Below are 24,221 nucleotides of genomic sequence, written 5' to 3'. Positions count from 1 at the left end.
TAAATGAACTGGAGATCGTAGTAAATTAAGGCTAGCTTTCTTCCCGAAATGCGTTATTGTTAGGTTTAGAACAAATATCATCAGTGTTAGAGTTGTTTTGATTTCATACGGAGAGTAACGGAAGTAGTTTTTGTATTCCTTATATTAAAAAACCTGCAGTAACGGACTCTTGGCCGAACTGGTGGTCTCAAAGAACAAAACTTGCCATGAGATTTCATGTTGTATGAAAAACTGTTAGCTTTCATGCTGTGCAACAAATCTTATTTCTGAATTGAATTCTTCCTAAATGAATCTAATACCACCTGATTTTACAAAGCAATTTAAAATCCTTTTTAAATTGCTTTGGTAACACTCCTGTGGAATAAGAAAAGTGCTCTCCGATATACATGTATATCCTTAAAATGTTGGCGACTAAACGACTTAGAAATACATGTGACGTATACGCACTGTAAGGGGTGCGAGGGCGTTCGAGCGATGATTCCCGTCCCTAGAGATATATCAAATTATATAGCTCTATGTCCTCGCGCTAAAGTAAAAAAAAAGGACAGACTGCAAAACTACAGACAAGCAAATGAATTAGGTCAAACTGGGCCGTGACCAGAGGGCCGTGACTATGCAAATGCAACTTGACTGAGAGCAACTTGAGCGCATGTGCCATGAAAAATGCGACAATATTATGTTCAACAGTGAAAAGCATACCATGGAAACAAGTCAAGAACTGTGCACAAGCATAAACGCACAAGAACCTAAATGTACTCCGATGAAGACACCAGCAGTGACGAGGAGAGGACACTGGACGTGAACTCTCGCAGCGTTGAAGAGTTTATCAATCAATTCCTACAAAACAAACGGGGAACATGCCTCGATACGTGAACAGACGCCATGTGGAACACAATGGAACAAGTACAGGTCCGAGGGAAGAGTCCCACCGAATGGAGAATGGCAGAGACCGTGCTAATGAACACGGCAAACTGAATGGGATAGGCTATATGTAAGTAGGATTGAGAGTTGGTCGAGTTTACCCTTCCGTTACCCTTTGCCGCTTAGTCCTTCCAAAGATTCAGCCTGTAAACACACTGTTGTAGTCGTCCAAAGTATTAAGCGCAATGAAGTTTCCTCTTTTTGAAAGACTTTAAATACAGTCGTTGTTCATCGTAGGATCACTGCTGTGCTGTATTTCACGCTCGTTGTGTTTAAAAACACACCTCTTAGTTTGCCCCACTTGTCCCTATCCATTACATAGTTAGTGTCGCCATGGAGAATTGCCCAGAATGCAAACTGATGTTGAATTTAATCCAAGTGAGGGATTTTGCATTGGCGTAAAATTTATGCCGAGCATTGGTGGGATGCGCAAAGGTCGGGGATGACATGAATATTTTGAAGGGGGTGTGTGACACGGTATGGCTCTATATAAAGGTCCATATTCATGACATCAATGTGCACCTGTAATAATGTATTCAGAGAGGAATATTTATGGCTTTTTGAAGTTGTTTTCCTTGTGTGAGTGATACTGGATGCACTTTAGTCGTAAGAAGTCTGAAAATTGTTTCACAATCCATTTTAAGTTTTTGCTCAGCACAGGGATGATTCAATAGCCCACCCCCATCAAAAGGTGGAGGGATATATACCCCGCACACCCCAGGATTTACGCCCATGTGAGGGAGAAAACTACTCCCCCGATTTTGGGTTAAAATTAGGTTCTGGTTCATTTTGAAACAAATATTGGGGATTGAAATTAACCTTAAGCCGGGAAAAACTGGGTTAAAGTTTAATCCAGGGACGTTTACAGTGTAAAAGCCACGCTAGTTAAGTGTTATTTTTACAATGGGAAGATTTTATACAGGACTTTTCTGCAATCCCCACAATACATTTTTCACCATTGGTAAGTATGCTGGTACACAGATGCCTTGTCAGTGACCTTTCAATCATCTCACGTCAACAAACCTTCCTCGTGGACAATGAAGTCCAACCCATTCGTATTGAAATGTTTTATGATACTTTTGCATATATCTATTGTGATATAGGACTGTAAGCACGTCACTCTGTGGAATCCAGTGCTTTATTGAGTACCGAAGTGTGACTTTCTTTTCACCATAAGAGCACCGGGTTATTTTGGCCAATCTGCCCCGCCCCCAGTAGTCGGCTGTGCCTTGCTAGATTTTTAAACTTACCAAGCATATAACATCACTCCTTATCATTACAACTGTGAAGTTTGAACTCAATCAACACATAGGCTTTTGTTGATACAGTCATTTGAAATTCAAAACTACACGCGTTCCAGCCCTCGTGCATTCAGCACGTCGGCAATAGAAAAAGTATAGATTTTTGGCTGTTCTGTCTCAGAAAAATGCGCACTGCGCAAGAAAGGTAAGTCGGAGTTTCACAAAATTGGTGTCAAAATGACTGCAAAACCTAAAGGCTCAACTCCTTTTATTTTGTATCGTCGTGACGACGATTCTGCCCCAGCTCTTTTAAACCATGTAGGAAGTACAGGGCAAACGGCTGGAGTACGCGCGGGTGTTGGTTCACAGGCTAGTTGTTGAGCTAATGCCTTTTGCACACAAAAGCGCGCCTCCAAGAATTTGCAACACGTTGGCCAATCGCAATGCGCGAAATCTGCCGACCCAACGCGCGTTTGGAAAGGGTTGACAGATTTCACGCGTTATGATTGGCTAACGGGTTGCAAATTCTGACAGGCGCACGATTATGAATCGCCAGTATTGTGCACTTGATCAATGTATTCACGTCGGTATTCTATACCCTCCCCGATTTGGTCCCACCTGCCCCCCCCCCACTTCACACTCTGGTACCGTCATTAGAAAGAATTACCAACAACTCTTGGTTAATTTTAACTAAAGTGGGCTCGTGAGTTAATCATACACTAACCCTCCCATCTGGAAAAAGTCAACTTAAGAAAATTTTCATTGTGTAGCCTCCTGGTCTTAGTTAAACGCTGCGTTTAGTCTTGGGAGATTTTTTTTCGGACTTGTGCAGTCCCGCCTTTTAAAACTGCTCAGGCATAAAAACATGTAGGTGATCCACTGATAATATTCAGATAACTCAATATTATGCAGACTCCATAAAGACTAATGAAAGCCATGTTTGATTCAATATTTCGTTCTTTATTCAGAACATCTTCATTCCTGAAGATGTTCTGAATAAAGAACGAAATATTGAATCAAACATGGCTTTCATTAGTCTTTATGGAGTGTGCATAATATTGAGTCATAAAAACATGTTGCCAGGAATGGATCTTGCCAAGGGCGCCTATACAGAACCTTCAATCAGAAAGTTTCTAAACCTTTCATTCCTCTCCCTTTCACAATTTGACCTTCGCCGAGCAGAATGCATTGAAATGTATACAATAACTTCCCACGTCAACGGATTGCAGTATGCGTCACTGTGTTCATGGAATCATTGTGTGCACCTGCACACAATATTATGCTTAGGGGGATGCGACCCGAATATTCCTAAGTCGAAAGCATCGACTTTATGACTAAACTACAGAAATTAAGTCCGAGGGCAAGTACTTTTTCTCACAAAGCGGACAAAACAGCGCCCATCAGGAACTAACTATTTATGTGCGCGTTGACAGGTGAAGTTTCGCATGCTAGTACATGTACATAGTTTTAATATACGTAAGCTTACAGCACACAGGGACGTATTCAGGATATTTTGTTAGAGGAGGGGTTGGAAATTTTTGTTCGCCCAGGTTGGGGTGTTACTAAATGTAGTAGTCGCCGTTGGTAAAGCGATTCAATCCCTTTCCCCCTTAACCATTACACGCCAAAATAATACCCCTAAATTCTTTGTGCTTCTTATAGAGCCTCCTAATCTTTACACGTAGGACTCTAAAAAATTGACATTTTTTCCCTTTTCAACTGAAAGCCTCCAACTACATGTAGTGATGAGAATAAATTGACCATCGTCCTCGCAAAAACAAAAAAGTGTGTTTCTGTTTTGAGAATATCTAATCACAAAAGAAAGCGACCGGAGAGGAACAAAATGAATTTTCTAATCAGGCTTGAGAGGAAAAATAAATTGTCTTTACAAAAAGGGAAAACTAGATTCAGCATCAAAACTTTCAAATCCACTTAAAATCAAGCTTTAATACGGTGTTTCACAATAGTGCGCCTCCAAGAGTTTGCAACGCGTCGACCAATCATAGAGCGCGAGATCTGTCGACCCTTTCTAAACGCGAAATGGGTCGACAGATTTCGCGCACTGTGATTGGGAAACTCGTTGCAAACTCTTGGAGGCGCACTATTGTGATTTGGCCGTATTACGTGTGTTTCTAATTATTTCAGCAAGTTGACCCCCCTTTTTATTTCTCTAGGTACGCAAGAGTTTTGTCGCGTTTCTGGTACATTATTTGTTTGCTCGTCTTCATGACAGTCGGAGCATTCGCCGCCGTCAGTTTGACCTTGTTTGACCTGCCGGACGTAACAAACCCCTCCAAGGTAGTGTAACTTTGGTCGAACTAATGCATTGACATTATTGTGCATGTATTCTTGAACTTGAGACGTGTGTGCATTTTTGCACAACACACATTTGTTTGGTTTACAAGCACTGACTGCCAGTTTGTATTGGGTTCCTGCTTACATGTATTTACTTTTGCGTAAAGTTTGTATGAAGGCCCGTGTAATTCAACGTGTGGTTCTGGTGACTTTTTCTTCCTATGCTAAGGGATTCGTGGCTCGTGGGACAGTCATCTCTGCGCGGCTAGCTGGTCTCATAAACCTGTTGGAGGACCGTGAGAACATGTTAACCGGTTTCAACGTAGAAGAAGCTTTGACGATGACAACGGCAACCCCATCCTTTAATAATACCAACCTACCCTTTTGCAGCTCCATAGGTAAGCAAATGGGCATCACTCACATTTTTCTTAAATGGGTTCAAAATCATAAGCCAATCTTGGAGGAAGCCTTTAAAATCAGCGCATGATGCTGATACATTACTAGACAGTCCAAGCGCCTTTAAACACTTATCTATGCAAACAATGGTAACACTGAGTTTTAGGCCAATTTCAATTTGTGGTTGTTCATTTGTTAGTGATATAGGGTTAATTTTTTAATGTCTCCGTCGAAGGATTGCTAACTTAAAACCTTTGCTTCATAAAGGATTTGACCAAAACATTCTGGCAAATTCATGTGTGACTTTTTATGTACTACGTGTGCAGGGTACTGGGATGCTTTTGTGCTCACCTTGGTCTTTGAAGGAGTGGACGGAAGAAATATGCTCACACTGGAGGCTATCAAGTCTGTGTGCGAAGCCGAGAAAAGATTTGTTACGTCTCACCCTCTTTATCAAGACTACTGCCTTTGCCGTGGTAACGAAACCGACAACAAATGCCCCCTAACCTGGTCCATTGGCAACTACGTGGCACTGCTGTCGAACAAGACATCCTGCGAGGACATCAACGAAAGCGACGTTGAGCGCACCGTGGACTTACTGGTATTCTGTGCGCCTTTTTTCAAAGGTGTGTCACCATCGGATCTGGAAGACTCGATGCTTTCCCAATCTGTACCAGAGGAGTGTAACGAACATATTCACACCATACTGTACTACCTTCTCCCAGCAGACTTTAGCCGCGATATTTTGGAGAACAAGATACCCCTGGAGTCTTCACTTACTGCCTCGTTTTTACCTCTCTCTGGAGTGGAAAAGAGTGTCTTAAAGGCCATCTACAAGGAGAATATCTTATCTCTGCCAGATACGGACGGAGTCACACGTCTGACAGCAGTAGACGCCTTCATACAGATATATCTCTTTCCTGATTTTCTTTTGAGAGATACCTTGATAGTGGCGCTGGCATCGGTGGTGGTATTCCTTTTAATTTGGGTGTACACCGGGTCTCTTCTGGTGACTGTAGCAGCTTTCCTGAACATCGTTTTCTCTCTAGTTTTGGCATACTTTTTCTACACTGCAGTATTTCTCAGGCCTTTCTTTCCCTTTAGCAATATCGTCGCAATGGTCCTGTTAATTGGCGTCGGAGCAGATGACACGTTTGTGTTCGTGGACTTGTGGAAGCGGCGCAAATCGGAGCTCAGTGGCCGGAATTTAACCGATCTCGTTCTCGAGACCTTACGCCACGCTGCGCTCACAATGTTCGTCACTAGCTTCACCACAGCAGCCGCACTGTACGCTTCGGTCATGAGCGATATTACAGTTGTAAGATGTTTTGCTGTTTTTGCAGGGACAGCCATAGTTATGAATTTGGCACTGACCCTGACGCTGCTCCCAGCAATAATTGTTATGCACGAGAAGGTATCACGTTGTTGCGGCCTTTCTTATTGGTGGTCGCAAGTGTTTCGGTGCAAATTTAATAAAATCAAAAGTCTTAATAAACCTTTCGAGAGGTTAAACAAGGATTTAGTACCTTTTTTAGTTCTAAAGTTGAGGTATCTATTCATCGTTGTGTTCCTGTTGTTGATGACAGGGGCTGGTTTAGTGGTGTTTTACTCCCCACGACTCAATGTCCCTTCTAGATCTGACGAGCAATTTTTCATCGATTCAGATTACCTGGAACAGTACGATATCTTCTACAAAGATCAGTTTTCTTTCAACCACCAACTGCAATTGCCAGATTTTGTGGGTTGCGTTGTTTGGGGTGTTCAGGCTGTGGACAACGGAGACTGGTGGGATCCGGATGATAGGGGTAGGCTGGTCTTGGATGAGGGTTTTCAACTTGTGAGTTCGGAGCAACAGACGTGGTTGCTGGATTTCTGCCGAGACCTCCGCAACCAGACTTTTTTCAAGTCGTCAGATTTTCCTCTTGGATGCTTCCTGGAGGATTTCATCACCCTCATGCAACAGCCGTGCGTTAATCCATTCACGGGTGAAGATGCTTCCCCATGTTGTAACCAACGAGACTTTCCGTTAGATCCTACACTCTTCAGCACTTGCGTCGCTAAATTTGCAAACTTGGGATTCCTTCCTGGTGTATTTTTTAACAGAAACACCTCAAAGGTAGCTGCAGTGAAAATAGCTTTCCCAACCACCTTTCCGAGAAGCTACGTCCAGGCGTCAAATGAAGAAATATGGCAAACTGTGAACGCATGGGTTGAGGGGCAATTGAAGTCAGCACCAGATTCCTTTCAGCGGGGTTGGTTTGTTCCTGATATTTCATTAGGCCTGAATAGCTCGGAATTCTTGTTCTTTGACTTGCAACAAAGTCTGGCATCGGGGACTGTCTCATCCATGTTGGTGACGCTGGCAATGGCTTTCGTGGTTCTTTGTCTCACTATTCGTAACATCTGGCTGGCCGTATGGGCAATGCTGACCATTGCAAGTGCTGTGTTTGTAACTGTTGCAAGCCTGGTTCTTCTGGGATGGAACCTGGGAGTAGTGGAGGCGACCATAATAACCTTGGCCGTCGGTCTGTCTGTAGACTACACCATTCACTACGGCACAGCATATAAGCTCTCGCCGAGCACAGATCGCAGGCAGCGGTCACGGAATTCGTTGGTAACCATGACGCCAGCGATCACCATGGCCGCCCTAACAACTTTTTTCGCTGGCTCCCTAGCCCTGTTTTCGAGGGTCCTGATCTTTTACCAGTTCAGTGTATTCCTCATGCTGGTGATGGTTATCAGTTGGAGCCACGGGACGTTCTTCTTCGAATCTCTTTGCACGGTATTCGGTCCTGAGGGATCATGCGGCAATTTGCCAAGTCTTACATCTTGTTGCAAGTGCGGTGAACGGAACACCTCTGAATCAATGACGACGAATGGTTCTCTGCCTTCTAAGGTCAAAAATGCAAAAGTCGAGTTGGATGCATACTCTCGCGCAACTCCTGAGTATCCAAGGTCGGGAGAACATATTTACACCATAAGTAGCCTATAAGGTTTTCGTGCTACAGAATGTTCAAATGGTGTCCCACTTTACATGAACAGTGACACTTTCAATTCTTAATACCATAGGAATGGTCCCATTTCTGCTCTTCGAAGTAGTCTGTTGAGAAAACGGAACTAAGATTACGGACTGAATCCAGACACAATGAAGTCACTTCATGCTGCTGTTTACGACGAATAATGTTTTGTTTGATAAATATTAGAAAAAGTATAAACGATTATTATATTACATTTAAATTAAATGTTGATAAATGTTATTAGACATAATAATTATATTTTGTAAGAATTGATACTAATTGTCACCTGTAGATTTAATTAAGGAAATGTAGAAAATTGACCATGAAACAATTAGTATAATTATTTAAATGAAATTCAGTTTATGTATTAACTCAATTATAATTTTATTGACAATTCAGTGGTGTGCATCTTACAATTTACTTGTTTTATTCTTGATTATGTTTAAATTTCATTAAACTCCAATAATTGGCCGTTAATTTATTTGATCATTAAGAATTTTCTCTCTGGTGAAATTCAAGACTTCCTTAATTTTAATACTTTATTAACGCAGGAATTACAGTTAGTTTTCTTTTTCAGCGTAACTCGTTTTCAGTAGTGGTGCCGAAAATTGGTAGAAAAACCGTTTATTAATCAGACGTTATGTTTCTTCTTATAAGTTACAAGGGCACTTATGCATTGTATCAAGAGGTAATGTGTACATTTGTATAATTTTGGTATGAGTATGGAGCATCTTTGGGTTCACAGTACAACATTATTTTTGCAGTAAATTTGCCATTTTCTTAGGTCTTGACCTTTTCTCAATTTTGGACTTAAGAATCTTAAGTGTTTTACTGTAATTGAACAAAACTTTAAAACACACATCTTGATTGGCCGGTATGATTTGTTTCTGGAATCATGAAATTGACACTGAAGGTTTCTGAATTAGGTGTCCACTTAATGACCCATGTGTGACCTTTCGCAATTGTGACCGAGAACGCTGCCGACGGTCCCGCCGATCGATGTGTTTTGATACGGAGTGTAATTATTTTCCTTTTAAATTTATCGGGGAAGGGATTATGTACCATACCCAATTTGGTTTCAGATGTTGTTAAAACTGTAGCTCCATACAAATTGGGTAAAAACTATTGTTTCTTCATGTGCTGACATTATAAAAATCTCTTCAATCCATGGTAAAACGGAAAGAGAGGTACCCATTTTTGGCGAATTATTGGTGGCGCTATCACAATAATAAAGAGAGAATGCGAAGGACTGAAGGCAAGTCTAAAAGTTTTGCAGATGGCTGGTACTCAGTCCCGTATCATTAATCAGCCTACTCTACTATGGAGACCAACTATTAGAGGTCAAACGTCAATTAAATACTGTGGGGGACCTCACACGTGTGTAATACAGTCACTCCTACTCTGAAAAAATAAGCTCATTTGAAACTGAAAGAACTGGTGATTGCAGATCTACTAATATGGGAAAAAAGAAGGGGGGAAGACCTTCAAAAAAGCACAAAACTCAACCTAAAGGGAAAAATGAGCAGAAAGAGATCGGTCGATCGCGTGGTGCAGATAGTGGCTTGGACTCCGGACTGGAATCAGATGTAGAAGAGAGGGCTGTTGTACCAACTGAGAGACGGGTAGGCAAGCTGGGCCTAAGTCTAAGTAATTTACTACTACTCGCTGTACACGTTTGGACAGTGGAGTACTAGTCGGGGGATAATATAAGTGGATAAGACAGTAAGAAGAAGAGAAACCACACAAAGTAGGCATGTGACAATTTTGTAGTCGATAGTCTGATTATTAAGTTAGTCTGATATAGATGTAACAGGCATATGCCAAAAGATAGGTTTTAAAAATAAGCTTCCTAATGATGCCAAGAGCAATGTTATGCAATGTTGGGTTGGGGAGTTGTGTTTTTTAAATGGGCGTATTTTGTGCCTCAGTATTTGTATTGAATAACATAGGAATCTTCTGAAAAAAACTGTGACCCACAATCCTTGCTTTGCGTTATACGGCAAGATGGCGTGCACATCGCACTTGTACCACATGGAACTGAACAACTAGTAGTCCGATAAAAAAAAAAACCCTTCGAAGCGACAAAGGTTCAGAATTTGCTCAAATTACACCCACTTGCAGCTCAAGAGTTATGTTTCACAACAATTCAGCTAAAAATGACAACGCTTTGTTACAAACCAGGATTAGTTGGGCAGAATTCGAGCTTGAACTTTGGCGGCACTGTAATGGCACTTTCTGGAGGTCGATCGGAAAATTTCAAAAACGAACGTGTACTTTGTCTTTTTCTCATTACATATTCATTAATTTGTCTGCCAGACTCCGTACAACAGCCAATCAGCAGCGCGAAATCCGGACACACCTTCGGCAAGCAGAGAATCGGGCTAATACTTGTGTGAGCACCTTTCGGAGGTCGCACGCTCGGCGTGTTTGCACATACCTACACAAAGAAGCAGGGCAAAAACCAGAATTTATCAAAAACCAAAAAGTCGTATCCTTTGCGGTGGTTGTGTGATGTTTCCTAATGGCATGTCAACTACTTGAACTAGGCCTTTGTGTATGATTCAGAATCAGAGACATTGATGGTTCTTGGATCACATTTCTTGATGAGTTTACAAAGTAGGAAAGGATGTTTTATCCTGTTGTTTCTTCTTTGTTTATTCGTTTTCATTTATTCATTGATTTCATTTTTCGGGATACACTTTCAAAGACACTAAATATACAAAGATACATTTAACCATTTGAAACCAAACATAAAGGACACAATATTTAACCAGCTCCGGCTGGATTACCCAAAAGAAACATAGTTTCTGTTGAGGGGCTTTCCAAATTGGAAACAATAAAAATTGGAACAATTATAAATGCAAAAACGTAAGGAAATAAAAACAATATTAATATAAAATAACATCATATTACAACATACATGTAACTCTGTATAAATATAATAGTAACTTGAGTGTATTAAGTTACTTTAAGTGTACATACAAAAATGACTGGTTCTGGCAAGGCAATGGAAAACAAAACACATGTACATGTAACCCTAAAAAAACAAAAGGGGGTACAACAATTTCTCAAGAATAAAAAAAAATTGTTTGGATGACCTAACAGAATTGAAGCTGTGATAGTGGTAGGCCTAAACAAACTCTGTTGAAGGTTGACAGCAATTTTCTTGAAAAGTCAAAATGTGTTTCAGTTGTAGATTCATGTCTTCAATCCATGCAGAAAAAGGTGGCCTCAGGATGCAACATTCCATTTTTTCCCAATTTTTATGCCACTTGGCGTATCTTTCCAAATTAATTCTTCACTTGGTTTTAATATCCTCCCAAGGGATGCCAAAAATAGCCTTTATTTTTGGGAGTCTGCGTAACTCATATCACTCATTTTTGTTTTGCTTTCTTTTTCCTTTGTGTTAGTCATTACAGGCTTACACTTGCCTGAATTCCTTCAAGTTTTAAATGACGTTGACATAAACATTTCCTAAGAAAATTGCTCTCTCTCTCTCTTTCGCTCTGTCTGTCAGCCTGGAATGGTCTCCGCGGGTTTCCCCAAGCTAGATGGTTACACATCTGATGCAGAACCAGACACCAGGGAACTGGTCAAGCAAATGAACAGGAAGAAGAAGAAATCGGGCGGGTTCCAGTCCATGGGTGGGTCATGAGATTGTCTTAATAAATCATGTATTTGAATACTTGAATATTCATCACTTCCAATGACCAGGTTTGATTGTGCTATTTAGTAACCCATTTCAATATATGATGGAGTGTTACAAATCCAAATGTTGAGTCCATTCAGTACAAACATGGAAATGAAAATCAAAAGTTACAAGAAAGAGCTCTCTATCTAGCCACCTCGTATCTTCCTCAATATGGCTTAGAAAATGACCCAAAAGTGTGAATCTAATGAAGAAACACTAATTTAGGAGGGGGGAAGTTTACTTTAATAATGCCTAGACATGTTCTGTCATATCCCATAGACTTTGTGTACAAGGTCTAAGATGATAGCTGGATACTTGATATTGCAAACTGCAAGCTTTCTAACAGTCAACAAAGCAAAAGAAATCTTTGGCATCAATGCTGAGTTGCAAGAATGACCTGAATTAAATTATCTATTAAAAATGAAAATAAAATCTCAGGAAAAGTCATGTCAGTCTAAAGATAGCAGATGGACTGACACTCCATTCTTTGTAAAGTGACCAATCTAAGCAAAGCTTCAGATGTAGAAGTTCACATATTGCATTCTTGTCACGGTTATTATTGCATTATTCAGGGTTGAGCCAACCAGTATTCAGTGGCATCATGAAGAAAGGCTACAAGATACCGACGCCCATCCAGAGAAAGGTTAGTCATCAATTTATTCCAAGCAAAGTAGAAAAATAAGACTGCTGGCTTCGAAAGTTGTGAAGAATGATTAATATTTATTTTTTTTTTGCAATACCCCAGTCCTCCTGAATTAATCCACATCCACTGTTAGGATTTGAAGGGGTATGCAGAATTAGGCAAGATTCAGTAAATCCACTAAAATTCTACATGCGTCTGGGAAGTTTTAGGCTTCTTGCCCCTGCCGTGGAGATTGTTAGATGTTTGAGGTCTGTTTTCCTGTCATGAGAAATGAAATGAAAAAGCATGCTTGTATTATAAATTTTTAATATTTCAATGGACTCTCTCACAGACTAATCCATCGAGCCTAACCCCGTGGTCTTTTGTCCAATCACAGCTGTGATTTATGTCATTCATGCATGTGCGTTTGTCGTGTGCACAGCTGCGATGTGCAGGGTAGCATTGGAGAGAAGTATGTGTTTTTCACCCACATGCTAGTGGGCGGGGCTAACTGGATTAGTCAAGTGGGAGGGGCTAACTGGATTAGTCTAGCAGGCGGGGCTAACTGGATTAGCCTAGCAGGCGGGGCTAACTGGATTAGTCTAGCAGGCGGGGCTAACTGGATTAGTCTAGCAGGCGGGGCTAACTGGATTAGTCTAGCAGTTGTTTGCGCAGTCACAGACAGTCAGAATCTTTCTTACACATCCCTTGCACAAGCGTCCACAGATACATGTATCTTGTGTTGCTGCATTCATTTAAACTGCATAAACAGCTCTGTCCAACTCCAGAGTATGTAAATTGATTGTTGAATATTCATTTATGCTTATAGTGCATCCCAGTCATCATGGAAGGCAAGGATGTGGTTGCCATGGCAAGGACTGGCAGCGGCAAGACAGCGGCTTTCCTTATCCCAATGTTTGAGAAGTTGCACCACCGGTCTGCACAGTCAGGGGCCAGAGCCTTGATCCTGTCCCCAACAAGGGAGCTGGCGCTGCAGACGCTCAAGTTTGCCAAAGAGGTGCGTCCTGAATGTGCACTGCGGCTTATGAGCAGACTGCAAATGTGAGGCTTGCTGTGTGTTCAGCCAAGTGCATCATATTAAGCTTGAATTAGCAGAGGACCAGTCACAGGCTTCATACCAGTATTATCACATGCTGTTTTGGCTGGTAACCTGCTCTCACGCCGCAGATATCCTCTATTTTAAGCGGAATCTTGTGCTACATGTATTTATTGCTGCGAAACGTGTTCTGGTAAGCTCGTCTTGATGTATCACTTTGCGCCTAGTTCTCAATTAAGGGTTAACCGAATTTTTTAGGGGGGGCCAAATGTTTTTAGGAGGGGGCAGGAGGGCTTTTGTAAGGAAAAAAAATAAGATAGAAACGAATTGCCTTTGTTGCATTTATCCCCCCCCCCAAAGGGTCCTTTTTATTTGGGGAGGAGGTGTGTCTCCATTCCCTCCCTCCATCCACCCTTTGTACAGTCCCACAACCATTGAGAACCACATTCCATATTCACTTTAGCGGGGCTCGAGCCCAAGACTGCCTGCTTTTCAGCTCAGACAATTGCCCTGCTGCTAGATCTGAACCCCTGATCTGAACCTCTGATCTGAACCCCTGATAAGAACCCCTGATCTGAACCCCTGATCTGAATCCCTGATCTGAATCCCTGATCTGAACCCCTGATCTGAGCCCCTGATCTGAACCCTTGATCTGAACCTGTGACCTGAACCCCTGATCTGAGCCCCTGATCTGAACCCCTGATCTGAATCCCTGATCTGAACCCCTGATCTGAATCCCTGATCTGAACCCCTGATCTGAGCCCCTGATCTGAACCCTTGATCTGAACCTGTGACCTGAACCCCTGATCTGAACCCCTGATCTGAACCCCTGATCTGAACCCTTGATCTGAACCTGTGACCTGAACCCCTGATCTGAACCCCTGATCTGAACCCCTGATCTGAGCCCCTGATCTGAATCACTGATCTGAACCCCTGATCTGAACCCTTGGTCTGAACCTGTGACCTGAACCCCTGATCTGAACCCCTGTCCTGAAGCCCTGATCTGAACCCCTAATCTGAACCCCTGACCCTTTTGTGATCAGGAGAGAAACCCTATCTACTAGGCTTATGAACTTTACCAGTGGCACAAACAGGAAATTGTATGTGAACTGTAATCAAGGTATTTCCTTCTTGTTCCCTCTGGCTAGTAGTGAAAATACCTGTGAAACTGTCAACTAGAGCAATACATTTGTTTGTTCTCTCTAGCTGGGGCGGTTCACATCCTTGAAGGCAGAAGTCATCCTTGGGGGTGACAAGCTCGATGACCAGTTTGCGGCATTACACGAGAACCCCGACATCATCATTGCCACACCCGGTCGCCTCCTCCACGTCCTCGTCGAGATGGAGATGAAGTTGAAGTCACTGGAATATGTCGTCTTTGATGAGGCAGACAGGTGATAACCTCAGCCTACTGGTTTTAACCTCAGATGGTTTTGTGTATCATTTTTCACCTTGCTTGATATGTTGGGAGATCCCTCTCTCTGTCAGTCATAGTTTTTGCTTACAAGTGGTTAGCAACTATGGCTGCCTGTCAATGCAAAAGTCAAACAGCAATTCACAACATGTTCAAAGTCTCATTTGACTCTCAGAACACCACATGATACATACTGCAGGTAAACACTAAATGAAAACACTGCCCTGTTTGACTCTAATGTTTCAAAATAATTTCATCAGCTTATGTCAGTGTAGCTATGCTGCTCATTTGATAACTCTAAACTATTCATAGTGGTTGGACCCTAAATTAAGTTGAAATTAACATGATGAATGAGTTAAACTGGTTGACCATGAAACTAGATTATTAATCTAAAACTAGTTTCAAGTGCTTCTCTATCATTACTGTTACCCCTGTTCATCAGGGCTATAGACAAGACCACCTCTGTTCCTCGATGTGTGTACAGCTCAGTGCTGCCTTTTCAGCATGAATGTCTAATCCTGAAGCACCAGTTGATTGTTCTTGATGGCATTTCTCGTTCAGGCTCTTTGAGATGGGCTTTGCCGAGCAACTCCGCGAAATCCTCCACTCCCTCCCCCAGCACAGACAGACACTCCTGTTCTCAGCGACGCTCCCCAAGACCCTGGTGGAGTTTGCCAAGGCGGGCCTGAACGACCCCACGCTCATCCGCTTGGATGTGGAGACCAAAATATCCGATCAGCTCCAGGTGATTATCAAGAAAATTGTATTCATCAAGTCCTCAAAACTTGAACAGAGTGCGTTTTCCCATTTAGGGCCACTTGAAACACCTAAGATTTATTTTTTCAAGATGTATTTTTGCGTTGGGGAGATGTTAATTATATATAACAGGTTTTGCCCTTACCCAACGTTGGGTAAAAGCAAAACCTGTTATATATAATTAAGATTTATTTCCTACTTTGGCTTCAACATTTAGCAAGCAAGTTTTCTTTGCAAGACTCGACTTCCCAAAGTATGGAACAATTTTACCTTTTATGAAAGAATTTGACATGTTTAAAGCAGAACAGACGTAGGAACCATGAGGGCTTAAAAGTCCCTGAAGCTTAAGTCGTAGACAAAGCTGAGACTTGGGAAATCCCCAGTCTCACATTGCTGTCATGTTTAGAGTGTGCTAAACCCTTGTAAATGTCTCTAGCCATTATTTCAAATTGCCTTCTTCAATTGGGTGATTCTTTTTGCAAATTTTTTCTTTCAAGATGCTGTTTTTCTACCTGAGGCTGTCTGATAAGATCGCAGTTCTGCTTCATCTGCTGCGAAACGTCATAGGGGAGGATGAGATGACTGTCGTCTTCATGGCAACCAAGCATCACGTGGAATACATAAAAGAGGTTAGCGATCATCTAGTGATCAGACAGCCAAATCATTTCTGCAGTTGTAATCTAGAGGTTTGCATGCAGTATTGGTCAAGCTTTGTATAAGAACCATTTACAATGCAAATGAGAACGTAGTACCATCGGGGAAATGGTTTTTACATTTGGCCACTCTGTTAGTCTCTAGCAGTGATGCCTTCAGCAGACATACAAATGGTTCGGAAGGTGTCAATGCAGAATTCAAGACTAAAGTCTGAGGAAGGGTTGTGTTGCATATATTCTTTGCAGATTCTGTTCATGGCGGGCATCGACTGCACTCACATCTACAGCGACCTGGACCAAACGGCGCGCAAGATCAATGTGGCTAAGTTTACACACAAAAAGACCAAAGTCATGCTTGTGACAGATGTGGCCGCCCGAGGCATCGACATTCCGATGCTAGACAACGTTATCAACTACAATTTTCCTGGCAAACCCAAGCTTTACGTGCACAGAGTTGGTAAGTACCTGGTTTAGTGTGGGTGTACGTTAAATGCCATCCACACAAGGTTACCATCACCTGCCTTATGAGGGCCTACTTTTATTCTCAGGCACGCCCAGCCCCGCCCAGTTCCACATTCGTGACCCCGCCCAATCCTACCTGGCTCCACCCATCTGACTTTGTGCAGACGTACTCTATCTCACACATCCCTTGACCTTTACACCTTCACCCCTAATCCGTGCGACTTGCCAACCCCTCCCAGCTCCCCCCTAACCCCACCCACTCTCTTTTACAAAAAATACCAGAAAAAGGAATCGAAGAAAAGAAAAAAGTATACATGGACAATCTATCACAATAAGTAGCAGTGAGCTTTAGAAACCACTGTACATTGGTAATGACAGCTCAAATTAATGAAACTCTCTCAGGCAGCAGTGAGATTGAATTGACCTTGAGACTCAAGCTGTGGATGATATCAGGTTTGGAACTTATTTCCATCATATTCTTTCACTTTATAATGATTATCCCAGGTCGAGTTGCACGGGCTGGTCGAAGTGGCCGTTCCTTTTCCCTGGTCGGTCCGGACGAGTTGCCATACTTACTTGACCTCCATGTCTTCTTGGGCCGATCACTCAACCTTGTGTCTTCCAATGACACAGAAGGTATATGGACTAAATTCTGAAACCCACTTAAACCTCCTAGACCCTTCATAATTCATGCGGCGATTCGGGCAATGTTACAGGATGGAGGAAGGCAGGGCTTAGCCACCATTATTTTTACAATTTTAGGTTATTCAGGAATGCCAAAGTATTCACAATTAATGTTCTCTAGATTTCTTAAGTATTGTCTCACAACTTTCACAGCTTTCACAACTAACGTTGAATGAATGATAACAAGCAATTTTGCTCTTAAAAGTTCATGTCGAGGTACCGGTAGTTTGTGTGAAAACTACTCAACTGTGCTGTGCTGTGCTGAGCAAGGATAAGATAAATGAAGTCTGTGTATTATCATATTCAGTTCAAGGTAACGACAGCTGTATTGGGCGTGTCCCGCAGTCAGTCATTGACGACGAGGAGGAACTGGTTGCCCATTTCCACCGGCAGTCGGTGGACCTTGAGGGGCTCCAGCGAGCTTGCCGCAATGCCTCCAAGCAGTACCTGAAGACTAGGCCCCACCCCTCTGTAGCCAGCCTCAAGCGAGCCAGAACCCTTGCAATCGCTGAGAGTGGCTACCATCCGATATTTGGTAAGTGACCTTCCTTTTTGGCTGATGTTTCTGCCTAAGGAGAGTGGCTTTTCAGAATGTGTATTTGGTTTGTTGTTTGTCACTATTGACAAGCGGTATCCCTTTTTCGTTGAGAACAACCTGCAATTTGGTGAGCGCTACCCTTGATTGGGTGAGTACTTTCCCATGCTTGGTGAGTACTTTCCCATGCTTGGTGAGTACTTTCCCATGCTTGGTGAGTAACTATCCCACATTTGATGTAAACTCTCCCATATTTACTATTGCCTAAGATGTACTTGGTGTCAGGGAGATGTTAATTTTTAATGAGGGATTGTAAATCCCTATTTTATGAATATACATTGGTGTGAGGAAACATCCCTGATTTAAAATCTCCCATGTTTAGTGAGTACTTATCCTAACGTTGTTAAGAAATGTTGCATATTTGATATGTACTATCCTATTGCCACAATTACGCTTTCTGTTATGATACCTGCATGTTAGGTACTTGTGCCTCATTTGTCGAGTATTGTTATCATACTTCGTTGTTGGTGAGCTGCAGTTCATATTTTGCTGAACATTTCTGCATCAGTAGAGGCAAAGTTTTTTTTTTTTATTTACAGGAATAAAGGACAACCACGAAGAAAATACTCGAGTGCAACTCGTGGATAACATTAAGAACTACAAACCCAAAACAGTGAGTGAAAACATTTTGTGTGGAGATTTTCCCTGATCCATCAAAGCCCATCCGATTCAGGAGGATTTTGTGGCATTGAGGAAGGCAGAGCCTGTGCAATTTTGAATGTCTTTTAAAAATGAGGCAAAAGAATGTACTGTTCAGTTCCTATACAGTGGAGGATTTTAGAGGATTTTGGAAAGTTCCTATTAAAAAGCTTACAGAATTGTGGTTGATTTTTTTTTATAGCTCTTGGAAGCATTTGTTTGACTGATCCTCATGAGCTGTCAACAGTATACTTGTTGGTTTTACAGGATACCAGGGAAGAAGGATGAAAACTGAAGTCTAAAATATTCTCTTTTCATAATCATATTTTCCAAAGAGTAAGAAGAAAGTTCAGTTGGACCTCTTGTAAATTTGAACTTTCAATTTCCAATAGACCATCTTCGAAATTGCAACATCCACCAAGAGTGTGGCCCACCAGGTCATGAAATCCAAGCGCCGTTTCCATGGCAACATTGTGAAGAAGAACAGGCAGCTACGGGGGTCAAAGGTCATTGATAGCTCATTAGGAGATGCAGCGTCCAGGGTTACAGAGGCACAGAGCACCGACAAGGACATTGAAGTAAACATTCTTTTACTTGATTTCAATTTCATGAACATGGAAGCTTTGAAAGAGCGGTGATACTGGACGAGGGCCTTTCGAAGCAGATGTCATTCTGGGTATCAGAGTTTGTCGTACACAGAAAATGATCACGTTGACTGCTGTTGTGAAGACAGTGACATTGAAAAACAACCACACATGAAGGCCCTGTCATGTGTGATTACTTTTAATTTACCAACATCAGGTTTCATTCCATACTATTCATATTACTCAAAAGGAAGATTACAGAGGTGTCAGTCTGTTACCATGACAACACATGCTAGCTTTACCTCATCTTCTCAAAGTCCAATTTTCAAAAAAAATTTCTATGACAGAGTGCCACTTCTAAGAAAGTAACAGCACTAGGTTGTAGGTATTAACTAACTACCACCATGTAATAAAACATAATATGTTTTAAAAATTGCTTCCAGTATGTCACTCCACTTACCGTAGAATTTGCCGAAAAGTTTTTGGCTGAAGAAATAACATCCATAATATCCATGCTTAAGGGCCTTTTGAAATATTGGCCCTAAATCCTTTGGAATGAATCTGCTGCTCTTTCAGCTAGTTACTTTGAGCCAAGTGTTAACATCCTTTTGTGGGTGAGAAAAATTGACCATTCCCGACTTATTTTCCTTTGGACATGATTTTGTTTCAGTTCAGTTTCTTGTCTCAACTCAGTTTCTGGATCACAAATGAATATTTGTGCATGATGTCATGTCCATAATGTGTAGAATAGTGTAGTTATGCTGATACCTGTCTGCAGCCACACAACTACAATTTTTGTCAATAAAAATCTGTCTGTTTAGGATGCCTTTTCGGCCATCATTGCACCGGGAAGCAAGAGGAAATCAGAGAAATATGTCAGCAGCATTGCTAATCCCAAGAGACCAAAGATGGACGTCAAAACAAGCCATCGCGATGAAGATTACTACATTTCCCACCATGCACCTGATAGGCAAACAGAACAAGGGTAAGAAAATTGTTGTAGTTGCACGTTTTGTACTTCACTTTAACCGAACTTCTTGCAGACATTATATAAGTAATTATGTCTATGGTCTACCTTCCTTAATCCCACAAAGTCTTTCAAAGATGATGGATTTTGAAGGATCTAAGGAGCAGGGCTCATTGTTTAGGGATTTGTTTGGATTTGTGCTTCTTTTGAACTTTTGAACTTCTTTGTAAGTGTTATGAATCAAATTGAGGATTCTATTACAATGTTTATATGCCTGATTACCCATTGTAAGGATAATCCAAAAGTGGTTAGATTTGGAAGTGGTAAGAAAGTTTTTACATGTTCATAAAAACCAAATATGACATACCACAAGATTTTCTCAAAGTGTCCGAAAGTACACATCCTCAAGAAGGGCTCCTCCAAATAATTTCCTGAATTCTCTGGAAACCTTGAAGCTTTCTTTTTTCTGAATTTCAAGCCTAGCATCACTTGTGTTGGAAAATTTCTATTTGATAACCATGAACCATATAAAAAATGACCCAGCTGCCAATTTTCTTCTGTGTCAGTTTGAGTGTTGGATTGACCTTTGACCAGCAAGCCCAGAATGCTCTTTTGGACTTGACCCAAGATGACCCCCATGGCATGATCAAGCAGCGCAGCCAGCTAAAATGGTAAGTATGCACTAGGGCCTGGTTTCATAGCTCTGCTTACCCGTAGTGAAAAATCACCACTAATTTGCTTAGAATGAACGTATTTCTCAGGTTACCATGGAAATTTGGCTTTATATGCATGTCTCAATCTCACAGCTAAGGATTCTGTGCTTACTTGGTTAGTTCAAAATTTTTGTGCAAGCGCAAAATGTTGATCGTACTAAATTCTGGGGTTAGCGAAGCTGGGTCCATGTCAGCAAAGATGATTGAGGTGGTGTCTTGGTACTTTTGACAGTTCAGTTGTGTCATGCAGCCTCAGTTTCATAGTTGCCCACACCCACTCATAGATAAAGTGTGCTAGCGCATGTCTAAGCAGTTTAGCTTAGATGTAGCTTGTAGACTTGGGAGATGGCATTATACGTTGATACCATACTGATCCTTCAACTTGCGATTGGTGCATATTTTTAGCAAACAGTGGATGAGGGTCGTCCAACTATGCTGTGTTGGAGTGAATTTTTTGGTCAGACCGAGGTCAACTACAATTCTTGCTAGAATATGCTTTCTCTTGCTTAAATTAGGCATATGCTTCTTTGACAAAAGCCTAGAGGTGATTAGGAGCATCTTGCGTCTTGACACAAGATGGCGTGCTTGGACCAGGGTCTGCTGATTTATGGGATTTTTGGTCGCAACTCTGTACCAGACTACGGATGACACTTGCCCACACTTGGCTTCAGTAACTAGCCAGGTCATAGGTCACCAAGCACGCTCTGAAATGCATTCAGCCCATGACTTGATGTGTATTTTTGTTTGACAGGGAGCGAAAGAAGAAGAAATTTGTGAATGAGATCGGCAAAGAGAGGCCAAAGAAGATCCGAACAGAGAGTGGGGCTCTTATCCCAGCATCCTACAAGAAAAACTTGTATCCTTGCAACCTGTTTTATAATGTCATTGGAATCACAGTGGGTAATGCAGTTTTATGGTGTCAATAAATTTAAGTAACAGTTGACGCAGGAATCAGATTCTTGGTTGCAGTGGAGTCAGACTAAAGTCAAGTCTGGAGTCAGTAACAATTCACATGTAACCTGTCAATCACAGGCACTGTTGTATTCAAGTCCATCATAAGTCCCAGCAAGTCCCTGTAAGTCCATCACAAGTCTATCACAAGTCATTCAGTCTTGAGTCAATTCACAAGCTATTCAAATGAGCTGTAACAAAAACATTCTTTTGTCATTGTTCACCCTGTTACTTATGACTGGCCTTGTGAAGGGACTTTTAACTGGACTTGTGAAGGGACTTGTTAAGGACTTATGGAGGGACTTGTGAAGGGACTTGTGGAGGGTCTTGTGACTGGACTTGTGGAGGGACTTGTGAAGGGACTTGTGAAGGGACATGTGACTGGACTTGTGGAGGGACTTGTGATGGACTTGTGACTGGACTTGTGAAGGGACATGTGACTGGACTTGTGGAGGGACTTGTGATGGACTTGTGACTGGACTTGTGGAGGGAATTGTGATGGACTTGTGACTGGACTTGTGAAGGGACATGTGACTGGACTTGTGGAGGGACTTGTGATGGACTCGAATACAACACTGTGAAAAGCACTGCAAAAATGCAAATGTGTACACATTGACAGAATTTTAAAAGAAAAACAGCTTTTCCTTCTTGAAATGTTTGTGATCTAGACGATTCTTCACAGGTCTTCTTTTGAGACAACTTCTGACTGTGTTCCTACATGGTTTGGATTATTTCACTCATTTCTTTGTTGAATAAATGGGTAAGTCATGCAATATCCACTGATTGGTTCATCTCCTTGACTGCTGGCCAATCAGATACAAAGAATGGCTGGAGAGGAGCAAAGCCGAAGCAAGGATGGAGGCAGCAGCTGAGAGTGACGATGAAAACGAGAGTGGAAAGAACAATCAAGGTACAGTTTGCAATGCTTAAAATACAGAAATCCTGTTTTTAGCGACCGTGCAGAGTTTATGTCAAACAATGTAGAGATCAGTATGAAGCTTGACTTGACTTAAAAAACAATCCAGTGCTGTGGTAAAGGAAATTTCCATAAGTACGAGTATGAGAACTTTGTTACTTGTGTAAGCACCTTGACTTGGGTACAAGTACTTTAAAGTGAGTATGAGTACTCTTGACATGAGAGCAAGTATTGACGAGTTCAAGTACTTTTACATGAGTACAAGTGTTTTTATGATTACACATGTACAAGTATTTTGTCATTAGTATAAGTATTTTGACATGAGTACAAGTACTTTGACTTGAGTGAAAGTGTTTTGACATGAGTACAAGTATTTTGACGTGAGTACAAGTATTTTGACATGAGTACAAGTATTTTGACATGAGTACAAGTATTTTGACTTGAGTGAAAGTGTTTTGACATGAGTACAAGTATTTTGACATGAGTACAAGTATTTTGACTTGAGTACAAGTATTTTGACATGAGTACAAGTAGTTTGACATGAGTACAAGTATTTTGACTTGAGTACAAGTAGTTTGACATTAGTACAAGTACTTTGCAATGAGTAAAAGTACTTGGATCTTAGAACAACTACTTTGACATGAGCAAGAGTACTTTGGCCTAAGTACAGGTACTTTGAGAAATCAGTATGAAGAAATCAGTATGCAGCAATGAGAAACACTTATCCATCAGCAGGGGTGCTACAAAATGAAACATGTACTAATGAAACGGAACTCTTGATGTTACCTTGCAGCCAAATTCTCCACGCTCGGCCTTAGCCGTCGCATGAAGAATCGCCTCAAGTCCTCCACCACGTCGTCCAAGTATGCTGCGCCCCTCCCTCGGGGGAAGAGTCTGGGTGGCCCTGCCCAGGGCAAGAAGGGCAAGCAGAGAGGTCCTCGGCAGGAGGTGAAGAGCCACGAGCAGGTCCTGAAGGCACGGCGGGCCAAGGAGCAGAGCAAGGCTCGGCACATCGGCAAGAAACAACGCCAGGAGGCCATCCAGAAAAAAATGGAAGGCCGGCAACGGATGCTGATGCAGAGATCAAAGTTCAACAAGAGGAAGTAGACTGTGGACGTTTCTGAGAAGTCAGATATATCTCAGGCTCTGGAACATTTTAAAGGATTTCCATGATCAGATCAAATAGAAAGACAATCTTTTTGGATTAAATTATAAAATGTGGATTTTCATAATAAGGTATGGTGTTTGAGTGCCACAAACATCAGTTCAAATTGAGCTGCTGTATGCCATGGAGAGAGGCCTGCAATTTATGTCCTCAGAAACTGGAAGTCTGGAGGGTTCATTTTAGGGGCTCTTCATGGACGCCCCGAACCCCTTTGTTTTTTTGGAGGAATTGAAAGCGCCAGCATATTGGAAAATTTGCTAGGGGGGGTTGAGGATTGTTTTAAGGATGTAAAAATTTGGAGTCATTCTTGGAAAAATGTCCAACTCTCCCCGCCCATAAATCTGAGACCTGGATATGTCACTGCTTTGTTACTTGTACTGTAGTATGTATAGGCTCATTTGACACAAGAAGCAAATAGCAGTAAATAAAAAAACTTGAACATGTTTAAAATGGTGTCATTCATAATATCCATTGCTTTCCAA

The 24,221-nt window shown here is 41.7% G+C and overlaps 2 protein-coding genes across 2 annotated transcripts; both read left to right on the top strand.

Annotated features, from left to right (window-relative positions):
* The first annotated feature begins 143 nt into the window (after positions 1–143).
* Positions 144–8,782, top strand: LOC110985782 (protein dispatched homolog 1-like). The gene is made up of 4 exons (XM_022247093.2): positions 144–991; positions 4,337–4,460; positions 4,687–4,855; positions 5,180–8,782. The coding sequence occupies exons 1-4, from the start codon at positions 858–860 to the stop codon at positions 7,843–7,845; spliced, it is 3,093 nt and encodes a 1,030-aa protein (XP_022102785.2). The 5' UTR covers positions 144–857; the 3' UTR covers positions 7,846–8,782.
* A 134-nt stretch (positions 8,783–8,916) lies between these two features.
* On the top strand, positions 8,917–24,189 carry LOC110985783 (ATP-dependent RNA helicase DDX54-like). Its single transcript, XM_022247094.2, has 17 exons — positions 8,917–9,492; positions 11,388–11,514; positions 12,134–12,204; positions 13,013–13,201; positions 14,447–14,634; positions 15,216–15,399; positions 15,908–16,039; positions 16,310–16,520; positions 17,030–17,161; positions 17,517–17,744; positions 18,344–18,417; positions 18,836–19,021; positions 19,849–20,012; positions 20,561–20,665; positions 21,459–21,563; positions 22,474–22,568; positions 23,368–24,189. Exons 1-17 carry the CDS (start codon positions 9,328–9,330, stop codon positions 23,679–23,681), a joined length of 2,670 nt encoding a protein of 889 aa, XP_022102786.2. The 5' UTR covers positions 8,917–9,327; the 3' UTR covers positions 23,682–24,189.
* The last annotated feature ends 32 nt before the right edge of the window (positions 24,190–24,221 follow it).

The sequence above is a fragment of the Acanthaster planci genome, linkage group LG02, assembly GCF_054643075.1.
Source record: "Acanthaster planci isolate LZ-2023a linkage group LG02, COTS_SCS, whole genome shotgun sequence".
NCBI lineage: Eukaryota > Metazoa > Echinodermata > Asteroidea > Valvatida > Acanthasteridae > Acanthaster > Acanthaster planci.
Note: the sequence above shows the minus strand (reverse complement) of the source record. Positions and strands in the feature narration are given on the sequence as shown.

Excerpts from the sequence above, each read along its gene's own strand:
- LOC110985783 (XM_022247094.2), top strand. The coding sequence starts at position 9,328 with ATGGGAAAAAAGAAGGGGGGAAGACCTTCAAAAAAGCACAAAACTCAA. Across the intron at positions 15,400-15,907 it reads AAATATCCGATCAGCTCCAG|ATGCTGTTTTTCTACCTGAG; the intron begins GTGATTATCAAG and ends TTTTCTTTCAAG. Across the intron at positions 16,521-17,029 it reads GCTTTACGTGCACAGAGTTG|GTCGAGTTGCACGGGCTGGT; the intron begins GTAAGTACCTGG and ends TGATTATCCCAG.
- LOC110985782 (XM_022247093.2), top strand. The coding sequence starts at position 858 with ATGCCTCGATACGTGAACAGACGCCATGTGGAACACAATGGAACAAGT. Across the intron at positions 992-4,336 it reads CTGAATGGGATAGGCTATAT|GTACGCAAGAGTTTTGTCGC; the intron begins GTAAGTAGGATT and ends TTATTTCTCTAG. Across the intron at positions 4,461-4,686 it reads ACGTAACAAACCCCTCCAAG|GGATTCGTGGCTCGTGGGAC; the intron begins GTAGTGTAACTT and ends TCCTATGCTAAG.